We start from the raw sequence: 15034 nt of genomic DNA, 5'->3' as shown, positions 1-15034 counted from the left end.
AGATAGATAGATAGAGGGATAGATAGATAGATAGATAGATAGATAGATAGATAGAGATAGATAGATAGATAGATAGATAGATAGATAGATAGATAGATAGATAGATAGAAGGATAGATAGATAGATAGATAGATAGATAGATAGATAGATAGAGGGATAGATAATAGATAGAGGGATAGATAAAAGGTAGATGATGGAAGGATAGAAAGATAATAGATGGAAGGATATATAGGTAGGATATATAGATAAATGATAGATAAATGATAGATATATAGATAGATAAATAACACAATTCATGCAGAAATTAATTTGACGCTCTAAGATTACAGATGAATTATATATTCATTACTAATTTTCCTTGCTGTATAAACTTAAATGAATTACCATTAAATAAAGTTATTACTTTTCATCAGTATTTTGCACAGTTGAGATGTAAATTAATTAAATGCTTCGGAAATTAGTAATTAGTCACCTGTCACTCACTTAGTCAAGAGAAATAAGCAGATGATCCATGAATGTAGATTATTGATTATATGATAAATTATTGTAAATATTGATTGAGGGTGCAGGGAGGGTTATTATATATTGTTCTTTTAATGACTATGCTCTGAAAATAAAACATAATACTAATAATACAATATCAATACAAATGTTATAATAATAATAATAATAATAATAATAATAATAATAATAATAATAATAATAATAATAATAATAATAATATTTGCAGATTAGCTGTGTTATTATCTGACACAATGTATCCAGCCCTCAGGCCTATTATTATTTTGAACATACAGTTGATGACCCAGGAGAATGGTTCCTGTGATTGGCTGCTGGTTGAAGGGGGTGGAGCTGATTGGATTAGAGCTCTGTTGAAAATACAGTGTGCTGGGAGTGGCTGGAGTGAAGTGGGGACCTCTGTGCTCATTGGCTGGGCGTACGGCCAATCGGAGAGGAGGGGGAGAACTCTTCTACTCTGCAAAGTTCCAAAGTTTCAGGCAAACTTTTCTCCGCTGTGAGCCGAGCACTGCGCTGCCCCTCACCAGGACTGCGGGGACCCTCCTCACTATCCAGGAGCTCACAGTCCTCCACAGTCTACATCCAGGAGCTCACAGTCCTCCATCCTCACTATCCAGGAGCTCACAGTCCTCCACAGTCTACATCCAGGAGCTCACAGTCCTCCATCCTCACTATCCAGGAGCTCACAGTCCTCCACAGTCTACATCCAGGAGCTCACAGTCCTCCATCCTCACTACCCAGGAGCTCACAGTCCTCCATCCTCACTCTCCAGGAGCTCACAGTCCTCCATCCTCACTACCCAGGAGCTCACAGTCCTCCATCCTCACTATCCAGGAGCTCACAGTCCTCCATCCTCACTATCCAGGAGCTCACAGTCCTCCATCCTCACTACCCAGGAGCTCACAGTCCTCCATCCTCACTCTCCAGGAGCTCACAGTCCTCCATCCTCACTATCCAGGAGCTCACAGTCCTCCATCCTCGCTATCCAGGAGCTGACAGTCCTCCATCCTCACTATCCAGGAGCTCACAGTCCTCCATCCTCACTATCCAGGAGCTCACAGTCCTCCATCCTCACTACCCAGGAGCTCACAGTCCTCCATCCTCACTATCCAGGAGCTCACAGTCCTCCATCCTCACTCTCCAGGAGCTCACAGTCCTCCATCCTCACTCTCCAGGAGCTCACAGTCCTCCATCCTCACTATCCAGGAGCTCACAGTCCTCCATACTCACTATCCAGGAGCTCACAGTCCTCCATCCTCACTCTCCAGGAGCTCACAGTCCTCCATCCTCACTCTCCAGGAGCTCACAGTCCTCCATCCTCACTATCCAGGAGCTCACAGTCCTCCATCCTCACTATCCAGGAGCTCACAGTCCTCCATACTCACTATCCAGGAGCTCACAGTCCTCCATCCTCACCCTCCAGGAGTTTAGAGTCCTCCAGCCTTCCATACAAGGGACAGAGGAGCAGTGCAGCTCCCCGGACTGCTGTGCGCCCATTTAGGAGGACTGGAGCCCCATCCTGAGTGTCCAGCGACCCCCAACACCCAGGACTAGTGACCCCGGGAGGAGAGCTGGAAGATGTACGCCGCCGGGCTGGCTCCCTTCTATGCAGCTTCTCACTTTAATCTGTGGTCTGCCTATTGCTCTGGGGGTGCAGCAGGGGGAGGGGGCGCTGGATTCCCCCCACTAGACCCTGGGAAGAAGCCATCATTCTGCATCGCTGACATCTTACATGTTGGGGACCCTGACAGCCCCCCTGGCTCCTCTCACCTGGGGCTCCTGCACCCCGCACAGTACCAGCCGGCAGGGTCCCCCCTGAGACCCACCCCGGTCACCCCAGACTCTGCCTTCCACCACCGCCTGTCCCCACTGTCCCCCTATCAGCCCCATAGATCCCTGTGCAGCAGCAGCCCCCGGACACACGGCGGACCCCAGCCGCCTCCCAACAGCAAAGACCTCAAATTTGGGATTGATCGGATCCTGTCCACAGAGTTTGATCCCAAGGTGAAAGAAGGAAACACTCTGCGAGGTGATTACTGATGGTTACTGCACAGCCCCGGCTGTGACAGGCGCCGAGTATGAGGGCAGCAACTCACAGCACTGTGCATGACATAGAGGGAGCACAGCAAGTATAGCCACACAGCAGCCAGCCACACCGGGGGCTGCTCAGGGGGCCTCACTAGTGTGGACAGGCACTACACAACAAGAGCCAGTCATGTGTCACATCATATGCCTGCAGGTATACTCCACATCACACACTGGGAAAAATATTTATAATAGCAAATAACATTCAGGTGACAAATATTACCGTGCACTATTATTCGGGAAAAGTAATAATAATAATAATAATAACAACAGTTTATATATATATATATATATACAACATTTATAAATATATGAACTATATTTATACATTCAAGTGACAGCACTATACCTGTGCCTTCTATAAATATAGTGGTCAGTGCTTGTGATGTAGCAGAGCTGGATTTCGTATCTCAGAACAATACGCTTATGTCATTGGTGCATTGTACAAAATAGATAAAACAACAAATTTAGCTCTGCTGCATCTATACACACGGAGCAGTCTCCAAATTATAGCTTTATATTTAAAACGTATCAGGATAGAAAAAAGCAACATGAAACACTGATGAGCGTATTGTGCAAATATTCATACACATCTATGTATCGATCTATCACTCTATCTATCTATCTATCTATCTATCTATCTATCTATCTATCTATCTATCTATCTATCTATCCCTCTATCTATCTATCTATCTATCTATCTATCTATCTATCTATCTATCTATCTATCTATCTATCCCTCTATCTATCTATCTATCTATCTATCCCTCTATCTATCTATCTATCTATCTATCTATCTATCTATCTATCCCTCTATCTATTATCTATCTATCTATCTATCTATCCCTCTATCTATTATCTATCTATCCCTCTATCATCTATCTATTATCTATCTATCCATTATCTATCTATCCATTATCTATCTATCTATCTATCCCTCTATCATCTATCGAGCTATGTATCTAGTATTCTATTTATCCATCTATGTATGTATCGATCTATATATCTATCTATCTATCCCTCTATCTATCTATCCCTCTATCATCTATCGAGCTATGTATCTAGTATTCTATCTATCTATATATCTATCTATCTATCCCTCTATCTATCTATCTATCTATCTATCTATCTATCTATCTTTCTATCCATCTATCTAGCTATCTATCCCTCTATCCCTCTATCTATCTATCTATCTATCTATCTATCTTTCTATCCATCTATCTATCTATCCCTCTATCTATCTATCTATCCCTCTATCTATCCCTCTATCTATCTGTCTATCCATCTATCTATCTATCTATCTATCTATCTATCTATCTATCTATCTATTATCTATCTATCCATATATCTATCTATCTATCTATCCCTCTATCTATCCATCTATCTATCTATCTATTATCTATCTATCCATATATCTATCTATCTATCCCTCTATCCCTCTATCTATCCCTCTATCCCTCTATCTATCTATCTATCTATCTATCTATCTATCTATCTATCATCTGTCTATTTATATTCTGTGCGTACATTGAAGAGTGATCTGGAATATTTGGAACAATATTTTTTTATACACAATTATTCTATACATGTACATTCTAGTTGATACAGATATTGTCCATTTCACCTACTGACAGTTTCAGGGCCCGAAAATTGGACCACGCAGTGTGATGTTGGTTTATTACTGTATATGAACAATTGTTGAAGGAGTACATTATTAAAAGGAAAAAGAAAGAAAGAAAAATATTTTAGAATATATGATAACATAATTCTGCATTGAGCGGTGGAGTGTACCTATAAACAATGGCAAAATAATAATAATAATTTTACTATTATTATTAATACTATTATTATTATTTATGAATTCCAAAAAGAGAATAATTAGCTAATGAATAGTCAGTTATAATTAATAAGTCTTACTATACTTTTAGTATATATATATATATATATATATATATATATATATATATACATATACACAGTATATATACATATATATACACACACACACACACACATAGTAAAAGTATAGTTAGAGCAATATGGTCACACATTGAGTGACTATTATTATCAGTTCATGTAACAAAATATAACATATAACCATAGAAGAATATGAATAATACATTTTAATATTTGCTTCTAAACATCCTGCCCTATAATATTAATTATATATAATAATTATATATAATTATAATTAATATAATAGAGGGTCACTAGTAGGAATGTAGAATGAGGTGATCACTTTATTATCCAAGGATCCTCGTTGTTTTCCTCTGAGAGATCATCGCTTGCAATTAGGTCTAAAAAGGGAAAAAAAAAAGGAAGGAAGATTCTGCGATTTCCCTGCGATTTTTGTTGGTTTGTGATTCCTAGTCATATAGAGCATTACTGATAGAGATTTTGTCACCTTCCCTGATTAGTTCCTGATTTTCATCGAATATTAGATATACTGGTTGAACAGTTTTCTATAGTTCTGTTACTATTGTTTCTATTCTATTTTTTTCCTTTAGAATTCCTCTTGTTATTATTACACATTTGTTATAATTCTAATAACATAACTCTAACCATACATCATCTTGTGGACGCTGCCTTTATATTCTCATGGCTTTTGTCTTCTGATTATCAATAAAAAGCCTAGAAAATATATAACTTTAAAAGAGAATATTGCTGTTTATAGTAGTGATACTAATTAATACATTTCTTTTATAAGTTTACACAACTTAAACATCATCATCATCATCATCACATGAGTACAATGCATAGAAATACAGTTGACATCTTCAGATTATATTTTTAGATTTATTTTTCAATTTTCTTTTTTTTATAAAGTTCAAGTCAAATTGTGATATTAAGTCATGAGTAGATAGTGGGGAAATTTGTTTACTACTAAATAGTTTTAGAAAAATCTTATAATGGATAAAGACAAGGAATTTAGAGCTGGGGACTCAGTGGTTACATGCACATAAGGGGACTCAGTGCATAAAGATGGCTCTTATATGTAAATATTAGCTCTGGGGACTCAGTGGTTACATGAACATAAGGAGGTTCAGTGAGTAAAAATGGTTCTTACATGTAAGGATTAGCTGTGGAGACTCAGTGGTAATATACACATAAGGGAGCTCAGTGCATAAAGATGGCTTTTACATGTAAGGATTAGCTATGGAGACTCAGTGGGTACATGCACATAAGGGGACTCAGTGAATAAATATGGTTCTTACATGTAAGGATTAGCTGTGGGGACTCAGTGGTTACATGCACATAAGGGGACTCAGTGCATAAATATGGTTCTTATATGTAAGGATTGACTCTGGGTACTCAGTGGTTACATGCACATAAGGGGGCTCAATGCATAAATATATTTCTTATATGTAAGAATTTGCTATGGGAACTCAGTGGTTACATGCACATAAGGGGGCTCAGTGCATAAAGTTGGTTCTTACATGTAAGGATTAGCTCTAGAGACTCAGTGGTTACAGGCATATAAGGGGACTCAGTGCATAAATATGGTTCTTATATGTAAATACTAGCTCTGGAGACTCAGTGGTTACATGAACATAAGGAGGTTCAGTGAGTAAAGATGGTTCTTACATGTAGGGATTAGCTATAGAGACTCAGTGGTAATATGCACATAAGGGGGCTCAGTGCATAAAGATGGTTTTTACATGTAAGGATTAGCTATGGAGACTCAGTGGTTACATGCACATAAGGAGGTTCAGTGTGTAAAGATGGTTCTTATATGTAAATACTAGCTCTGGAGACTCAGTGGTTACATGAACATAAGGAGGTGCCAGTGAGTAAAGATGGTTCTTACATGTTAGGATTAGTTGTGGAGATTCAGTGGTTGTATGCACATAAGGGGGCTCAGTGCATAAGGATGGTTCTTATATGTAAGAATTATTTCTTCGGATTTAGTGGGTAAACCACAGTGTATTCCTTATGTGTGGGTGTAAGAATTAGGGGTCAGTGATCACACACAGAACATGTTACTTATGTGTAGTTGTTGGGCTCAGGGGGCTCAGTAGTTACATTCTGAACATTTTCCATATATGTGGCTGTTGTGTCTGTGGGGCTCAGTGGTTACATGTAGAATATTTGGGTGTCGGGTCCAGCCTATAACACAGCTCTGTCCTTTCTGACCACAGATCTGACCTCATTACTCAGCTCAGGCCGCCAGGCAGGGGTCCTCGCCCCCCACATGCAGCCCACCGGACAGTTCTTCGCCTCCCTAGAGCCCCTCACAGAGACCTCCTCAATCCTGGGGCAACTAAATAACCCGAGGGGCTCAGTGCAGCAGCAGTTCCAGGACAGCTTCCCAGGTACTACTTTCCCTATTATCATTAGTCATAAGAACACTAGCAATAAGAATTTAACCATTAATTAACCCTTTACACACACTGCTGACTCTTGTGCAGACTTCACAGCCTATAGGATTATTACTAAATAGGCAACAGTCTGCTACATTGTATCCATGAGTTATTATTGCAGTGAAAGCCAATAATTAGGTCTGATTAATGAACACACATCAGTTATTAACACATTATTTGCCTATGTCCCATATTCCTGCCCAACCTGGTCATTATAGATGTTTACACCTAGGAATTTTCATAAGAAGACCCTGTGAGCCCGAATTACCCCCACAGATTTTAATATTATCTTTATTTTTATTTTTTGCATAAAAGTCACAACTTGTGAATTTCCTACATTATTTTATATGTCGCTGGCATTTATTATCTAGGAGTTAGTATATCGGTGCATAGGATTATATCGTGCGGATTGCTTTCTATTGGTGTGAGCTTTATTGTATAATATCACATTAGGTGATGATGATGATGATTCCGGTGTGGGCTCTGCACTCACCCTGCCCTGCTCTTCTTACAGGCCCCTATGCGGTGCTCACCAAGGACACCATGCCCCAGACCTACAAGAGGAAGAGGTCCTGGTCCAGGGCGGTGTTCTCCAATCTGCAGAGGAAAGGGCTGGAGAAGAGGTTTGAGGTGCAGAAGTATGTGACCAAGCCCGACCGAAAGCAGCTGGCGGCCATGCTGGGCCTCACTGATGCCCAGGTGAGAGGAGGCACCAATGGGGGGAGAGGATACAGAGGAAACAATGAAAGCAGAACAAAGAGTGTCACATGGAGGAGTGAAGAAATCTATATGTAACTTATCATCTATCTCTTTTCTTTCTTTCTTTCTTTCTCTTTCTTTCCTTCTTACTTTCTTTCTTTCTCTCTCTCTCTTCCTCTTTCTTTCTTTTTCTTTTTCTTTCTTCTTGCCTTTCTCGTTCAGATTTTTTTTCTTCCTTCTTCTCTAATACCGTCTCTCTATATATTTCACTAATATTTATTTCTTTTTTATTTACAATATATCTATATATCTGCCTCATCCATCTTCCTTCCTTTCTTTCTTTTCCTTCTTGCTTTTTTCTCTTTCTCGTTCATTTTTTTTCTTCCTTCTTCTCTCATACCATCTCTCTATATATTTCCCTAATATTTCTTTCTTTCTCTCTTATGTTTTCTTTCATTTTATTTACTCTATATCTACATATCTGCCTCATCCATCCATCTTCCTTCCTTTCCTTTTTTCTTTCTTTCTCTCTTCTTGACTTTCTTTTTGCCTTTCTCGTTATTTTTTTTCTTTTCTTCTCTCATACCATCTCTCTATATATTTCACTAATATTTCTTTCTTTCTTTTTCTGTCTTATTTTTCTTTCATTTTATTGACTATAGATCTATATATCTGCCTCATCCATCTATCTTCCTTCCTTTCTTTTCTTTCTTTCTTCTTGACTTTCTTCTTGCCTTTCTCTTTTATTTTTGTTTCTTTCTTTTCTCATACCATCTCTCTATATATTTCACTAATATTTCTTTCTTTTTCTGTCTTATTTTTCTTTCATTTTATTTACTATATATCTATATATCTGCCTCATCCATCCATCTTCCTTCCTTTCTTTCTTTCTTCTTGCTTTTTTCTCTTTCTCATTTTTTTTCCCTCTTTCTTCTCTCATACCATCTCTCTATATATTTCACTAATATTTCTTTATTTCTCTGTCTTATGTTTTCTTTCATTTTATTTACTCTATATCTATACATCTGCCTCATCCATCCATCTGCCTTCTTTCCTTCGTTTCTTCCTTTTTCTTTCTTTTTCTTTCTTTCTTTCCCTTTCTTCCTCTCATTATTTCTTTATTTTTTGTCTTTCTTTTCCCCTCTTATGTTATCTATGTGTGTGTGTGTGTATATATATATATATACATACATATATATATATATATATATATATATATATATATAGTTATCTATATCTTTCTTCTTTTATTTTTGTCTCCTTTTACTTTATTTTTCTTTATTTCAGTCTCTTTCCCTCTTTCTTTTTCATCTCTCATATTATCTATCCATCTATGTATCTATCTAATCTTTCTTTCCCTCTTTCTGTCTCTCATTATGTCTTATTTTCCTTCTCTCATACTATCTATAAATCTCTCTAAAATGTCTTTATTTTCTTTCTTTCATTCTTTCTCTATTTTTTCATCTCTCATATCTATTTCTCTATTTATGCATCTATCTCATCTTTCTTTCTTTCATTCTTTATCTTTCTTTCCTTCCTTTTTTTATCTCATATTATATATCTATATACATTTCATCTTTTGTTCTTTCTCTTTCTTTCGGTCTCTCTTTTTCATTTTATTTATTTATTTCTCTCACTCTCTATAATAATAAAAATAATATAATAATCTTTATTTTCTTTTCTTTCTCTTTCTTTCTCTCTTTTTTTATTTCTTTACTTTTCATATTATCTTTTCATATTATCTACTCTCTATGTTCCTATTTAAATACTGCTGTAAGATATTTGTGCTGATTGTATCTTGAATATTGTTTTTTTTTATTAAAAGACACAGTTACAGATATAGGGAAATGGAAAAATAACGGTGGGACAATTGTGCTTATGATGAAGGCGACTGTTACATGGAAATAGAAGCTTTTCTGTATCATCTCTTGTGAAATTCTCTATTGAGGGGAAGTGAAATCAGGTTTTGTTCTCTGTGACCGGATTGATGAGAGGAGAGGATGGATATAAGGGGAGATTGAGCAGATCTTCTGCACTTGTGGTCGCAGTGAAGCAACTTTATGGTTTGTGCACAAAACGAATTGAAAGTCTCAGGCTGAAAATTCTTCATTCTTGCTCAATGCAGAGTCAATGTGATGGGAAACCATAATACAGGGAGCAGAAGGGGAACCGTCCTTATATCACCCCCTCCCAATATAGAAAAACTGCACTTCCTCTTTTTTTGTTTTAACTAAGACTCACCCCAAAAAGTAGTGACCCCATATTTACTGCAGTTCCCATGTATGAGTATATATTTAATGGAGATCACCAGATTCCTGCAGAGGGGAGCAGCTGCCCCCTATTTATAAAAGTACCAGTACTAAAACTTCCATAAGGGTCATTCTTTATAATTGTTCACTCCTGTTCTGCAAAAATGTGAAATTATAACAGGAGACCCCATTACTGCAACAGTGACCCATTTCTACAGGAATGATAAAAGGGGGTAACTTTACTCTGACCCATTCCTGTAGGGGTAAATTATGTAAAGAGGGGTAAATCCATTCCTGCAGGGGTAAATTATGTAAAGAGGGGTAAATCCATTCCTGCAGGGGTAAAATCTGTATAAAGGGGTAAATCCATTCCTGCAGGTTTAAAATCTGTAAAAAGGGGTAAATCCATTTCTGCAGGGGTAAAATCTGTATAAAGGGGTAAATCCATTCCTGCAGGGGTAAAATCTGTATAAAGGGGTAAATCCATTCCTGCAGGGGTAAAATCTGTATAAAGGGGTAAATCCATTCCTGCAGGGGTAAAATCTGTATAAAGGAGTAAATCCATTCCTGCAGAGGTTAAATCTGTATAAAGGGGTACATCCATTCTTGCAGGGGTAAAATCTGTATAAAGGGGCAAACTCATTCCTCCAGGGGTAAAATCTGTATAAAGGGGCAAACTCATTCCTCCAGGGGTAAAATCTGTATAAAGGGGTAAATCCATTCCTGCATGGGTAAAATCTGTATAAAGGGGTAAATCCATTCCTGCATTCCTGTATAAAGGGGTAAATACATTTCTATAGGGGTAAAATATGTATAAAGGGATAAATCCATTCCTGCAGGGGTACAATGTGTATAAAGGGGTAAATCCATTCTTGCATGGGTAAAATCTATATAAAGGGGTAAATCCATTCCTGTATGCCTGTATAAAGGGGTAAATACATTTCTATAGGGGTAAAATATGTATAAAGGGATAAATCCATTCCTGCAGGGGTACAATGTGTATAAAGGGGTAAATCCATTCCTGCAGGGGTAAAATATATAAAAAGGGGCAAATCCATTCCTGCAGATGATATATTTATTACTCTCCTAGGAGTTATATTTGTATATTAGGATACCCTATTCTTGCAGGGGTAACACCTTTATAAAGTTTTATCATTTTAACATGTAGCCCCCCATTCTTGCAGATGATCCCTTATAAGAGGAGACTTTTTGCTGGTTATTATCATGATATAAGAGGCACAATGCACTTTTTTTTGCAACATTTGTATGGGATGATCATGTTGTAAGGGGTAACCCTAATTATGAAGTGGGGGAAACTTAGGAAAAAAAAGTAATGATGATCAGTAAGTTCCATGGGGAGACCCTCATAACACCTGCAGAGGGGATCTCCTTAGTGATTTGGTTATTATAAGACCATCTCCCCTTTCCTCCATTGAGTCCAGATTACAATTACTGCAGACACTTCCCATCCAGACAATTATTTATAAACTCTATTTACGGCAATGCTATTATCTCATTCTCCTGGGGACAATTTGGACCTATTATTTAGCCCCTTAATAGCCCCTATTGGGTTGAGTTTATCTTTCTTGGGCAGTGATTGCTGCCTGTGGAGATCTTATCAAACATTGAGGCTGCCAGCCATTGTGCTGTCTGTTTCATCTCAGTGCTCCAGAAAACTTAATGGACATGCTGGGAGTTGTAGTCAGCTGCAAATGTAGTTTTTCATGCATAGTTGCAGTAAATTAGAGGACAGCAGAATAAAAAGATACAGGTAAAATATATCTTTGTACCGTGTTAGCCGGTAGAGATAAAAAATTGTTTAAAAGAACTGAAGTCCTCAGTGGTTGATACCTTTTAATGGCTAACTGAAAAGATGGTAATAGCAAGCTTTCGAGACTATGCAGGTCTCTTCTTCAGGCTCAATATAACACAAAATCTGAAGAGTCCCATATTTATGTGTATGTATATGTATATCTATGTCCTGTTGTGTATAAATATGGGACTCTTCGGATTTTGTGTTATACTGAGCCTGAAGAAGAGACCTGCATAGTCTCGAAAGCTTGCAATTATTACCATCTTTTCAGTTAGCCATTAAAAGGTATCAACCACTGAGGACTTTGGTTCTTTCAAACAATTTTTTAAAAAGATACAAGGATTTATTTTAATGAATGCATTTATTTTATTTATTTTTATTGCATCTTTCTTTCTCTTGGGTCCTCAGGTGAAGGTTTGGTTCCAGAATAGGCGCATGAAGTGGAGACATTCAAAAGAGGCGCAAGCACAAAAGGATAAAGAGAAGGAAGACAGTGAGAAGTGTGAAGCCCCCTGTGCTGGAGAAGTGGACATAGACAGGAGCAATAGTCCCTATAGATCCGATGGGGACAGTGACTCCAGTGACTCTGACCTGCTGGACATGATGCCCAGTGACACAGAAAGGACTGAAGGTGGAAGCTCTGAGCCTCAGCAGACCAGTGTGATCAGATCCCCCTCCACCACTGACCTCTCCACACAGCAGGCTGCCCCCTCCCCAGAGACCCCCACTCCACACAGCCCCTCCCTGCATTAATCTGGAGGACTAATGATAGGACATTGAGTGACAGATTGGTCATGAACTCCTCTGCAGGGGACACACTGTGAAGATGTTGGATCATCAGTGACCATCACTGGGGACTTCTGGTTATAAAGTCAGCACCACAAGCATCTCCTCCATACAGTGCACTATCATCCCTGTGAGTAAATCACCCCTAAACACTTTATTAGTGCCCCCCTTCCCCTGAATCAATTTTATTTATACGAATTTTTCAAATATTTTTCAAAATTTAAATAAGGTTTTCATTGTTTACAAATATCCCGCCTATTCTCCAAATATTTACAAATATTTACTCAGAAGGGTCATAGAGCAAAAATAAATGTGACAGCAAATTAGGGGAAAAAAATCACAGAAATCGGGCTTCTGATTTTATGGATCAGTTTTTGTGGCATGTGCTGCATACGGATCCGCACAGGAAAATTAAAAAAAGCCGAATTTTACCTGATTCTCTCATCATGGTACCTTCAAGGGAAGATTGGATTTTACAGCTGTGGAACTATGACGCCTCGCAGCGCAGACCGAGCCATGCTGAGAGTTGTAGTTCCACCGCCCTGCCGGATTAGCAGTACTGTCACTGTATAGGGGCCGGAATGTCGGCGACGATCATTGGTGCAACCAGAGGACCCGATATATATTTTTTTTAAATGGGTGCAGCAGGAGAATTAATGCCCCTGCTATAGACCCCTGTGTGTTCTTCTGTCAGATATTTCCTACAAAATGTGAAGCCCCTGTAATGTCCATCATCATCATCATCCTCATCATCATCATCATCTGCAGCAGCAGAAGCAGCAGCAGCAACAGCAGCAGCAACAGCCTGCACCATGCACTGAAAATACTGTAAATAAAAAGATTTATTATGGTTTTTGACGATGAAATGAGTATAATTTGTAAAACGAATCCCAAGATGTGTGTGTGTGTGTGTGTGTGTGTGTGTGTGAGTGTGTGTGTGTATATATATATATATATATTAGAGACATGAGATAGATGATAGATATGAATTAGATTGCAGATAGAAAGGTAAATATATATATATATATATATACACACACACACGCACACACACACACACGCACACATATATCAATAATGCTGGCAGCATAAGATAAAGTAAACTATATGTTCTGTGTCCAGTGTGTAATCTAGATAATAGATAGATGGATGGATAGATGGATAGATAGATAGATAGATAGATAGATAGATAGATAGATGGATAGAGGGATAGATAGCTAGATAGATAGATAGATAGATAGATAGAGGGATGGATAGATAGATAGATAGATAGAGGGATAGATGGATGGATAGATAGATAAATAATAGATGGATGGATAGATAGATGATAGATAGATAGATAGATAAAGGAATAGATAGAATCATAGATAGATAGAATCATAGATAGATAGATAGAATCATAGATAGATAGAGGGATAGATAGAGGGATAGATAATAGATAGAGGGATAGATAGATAGAATCATAGATAGAATCATAGATAGATAGATAAATAGATAGATAGAGGAATAGATAGATAGATAGATAAACAGATAGATAGAGGAATAGATACATAGATAGAGGGATAGATAGAAGGATAGATAGAATCATAGATAGATAGAGGGATAGATAGATAATAGATAGATGGTAGATAGATAGATAGATATATAAGTAGACAGAGAGACAGATAAATAAAAGAGGGATAGATAGATGATAGAATCATAGATAGATAGATAGATAAATAGATAGAGGGATAGATAAATAGATAGAATCATAGATAGAATCATAGATAGATAGATAAATAGATAGAGGGATAGATAGATAGATAGAGGGATAGATAGAAGGATAGATAGATAGAATCATAGATAGAGGGCTAGAAAGATAATAGATAGATATATAGATAGATAGAGGGATAGATAGATAGATGGATAGATAGATAGAATCATAGATAGATAGATAGATAGATAGATAGAGGGATAGATAGATAATAGATAGATGATAGAGGGATAGATAGATAAGTAGACAGAGAGACAGATAGATAAAAGAGGGATAGATATATAGATACAGTAGAGGGATAGATAGATAGATAGATAGATAGAAGGACAGTTATATTGATAATATGGATGGATAGATAGATAAATAGATAAATAGATAGATATGAAAGTTGAATAGAATAGATAAATGGATAGAAAGAAAGAGAAACAAAGAAAAAAATGAAATAAAGAAAGAATTGAAAAAAAGGGAAGAAAGAAGAATGAATGATAGTAAATATATCTAATACAAGTAAAATATATCTTTGTACCGTGTTAGCCAGTAGAGATAAAAAAATTGTTTAAAAGAACAGAGAGTTCTCAGTGGTTGATACCTTTTAATGGCTAACTGAAAAGATGGTAATAATTGCAAGCTTTCGAGACTACTCAGGTCTCTTCATCAGGCATGGTATAACACAAAATCTGAAGAGTTCTCTCCTCTGACCATCCGAGCGTGTCACAGCCCTGGACCAGACCCTTATCAAAGGACAATAAAACTTTCACACTGAACTGCA

At 37.5% G+C, this 15034-nt stretch overlaps 1 protein-coding gene across 2 annotated transcripts; it reads left to right on the top strand.

The window, feature by feature from the left end:
• Window positions 1-1023: 1023 nt before the first annotated feature.
• On the top strand, window positions 1024-14588 carry HLX (H2.0 like homeobox). Of its 2 annotated transcripts, XM_075339105.1 has the most exons (4): window positions 1024-2548; window positions 6744-6917; window positions 7480-7664; window positions 12135-14588. In XM_075339105.1, exons 1-4 carry the CDS (start codon window positions 2098-2100, stop codon window positions 12477-12479), a joined length of 1155 nt encoding a protein of 384 aa, XP_075195220.1. In that variant the 5' UTR covers window positions 1024-2097; the 3' UTR covers window positions 12480-14588. The 2 variants fall into 2 exon arrangements, with proteins under 2 accessions (XP_075195220.1, XP_075195221.1); XM_075339106.1 differs by lacking the exon at window positions 6744-6917 and having other exon boundaries at window positions 12135-13446.
• The last annotated feature ends 446 nt before the right edge of the window (window positions 14589-15034 follow it).

The sequence above is a fragment of the Anomaloglossus baeobatrachus genome, chromosome 3, assembly GCF_048569485.1.
Source record: "Anomaloglossus baeobatrachus isolate aAnoBae1 chromosome 3, aAnoBae1.hap1, whole genome shotgun sequence".
NCBI classification, from domain to species: domain Eukaryota; kingdom Metazoa; phylum Chordata; class Amphibia; order Anura; family Aromobatidae; genus Anomaloglossus; species Anomaloglossus baeobatrachus.
This window is presented reverse-complemented; position numbering and strand designations above follow the sequence as displayed.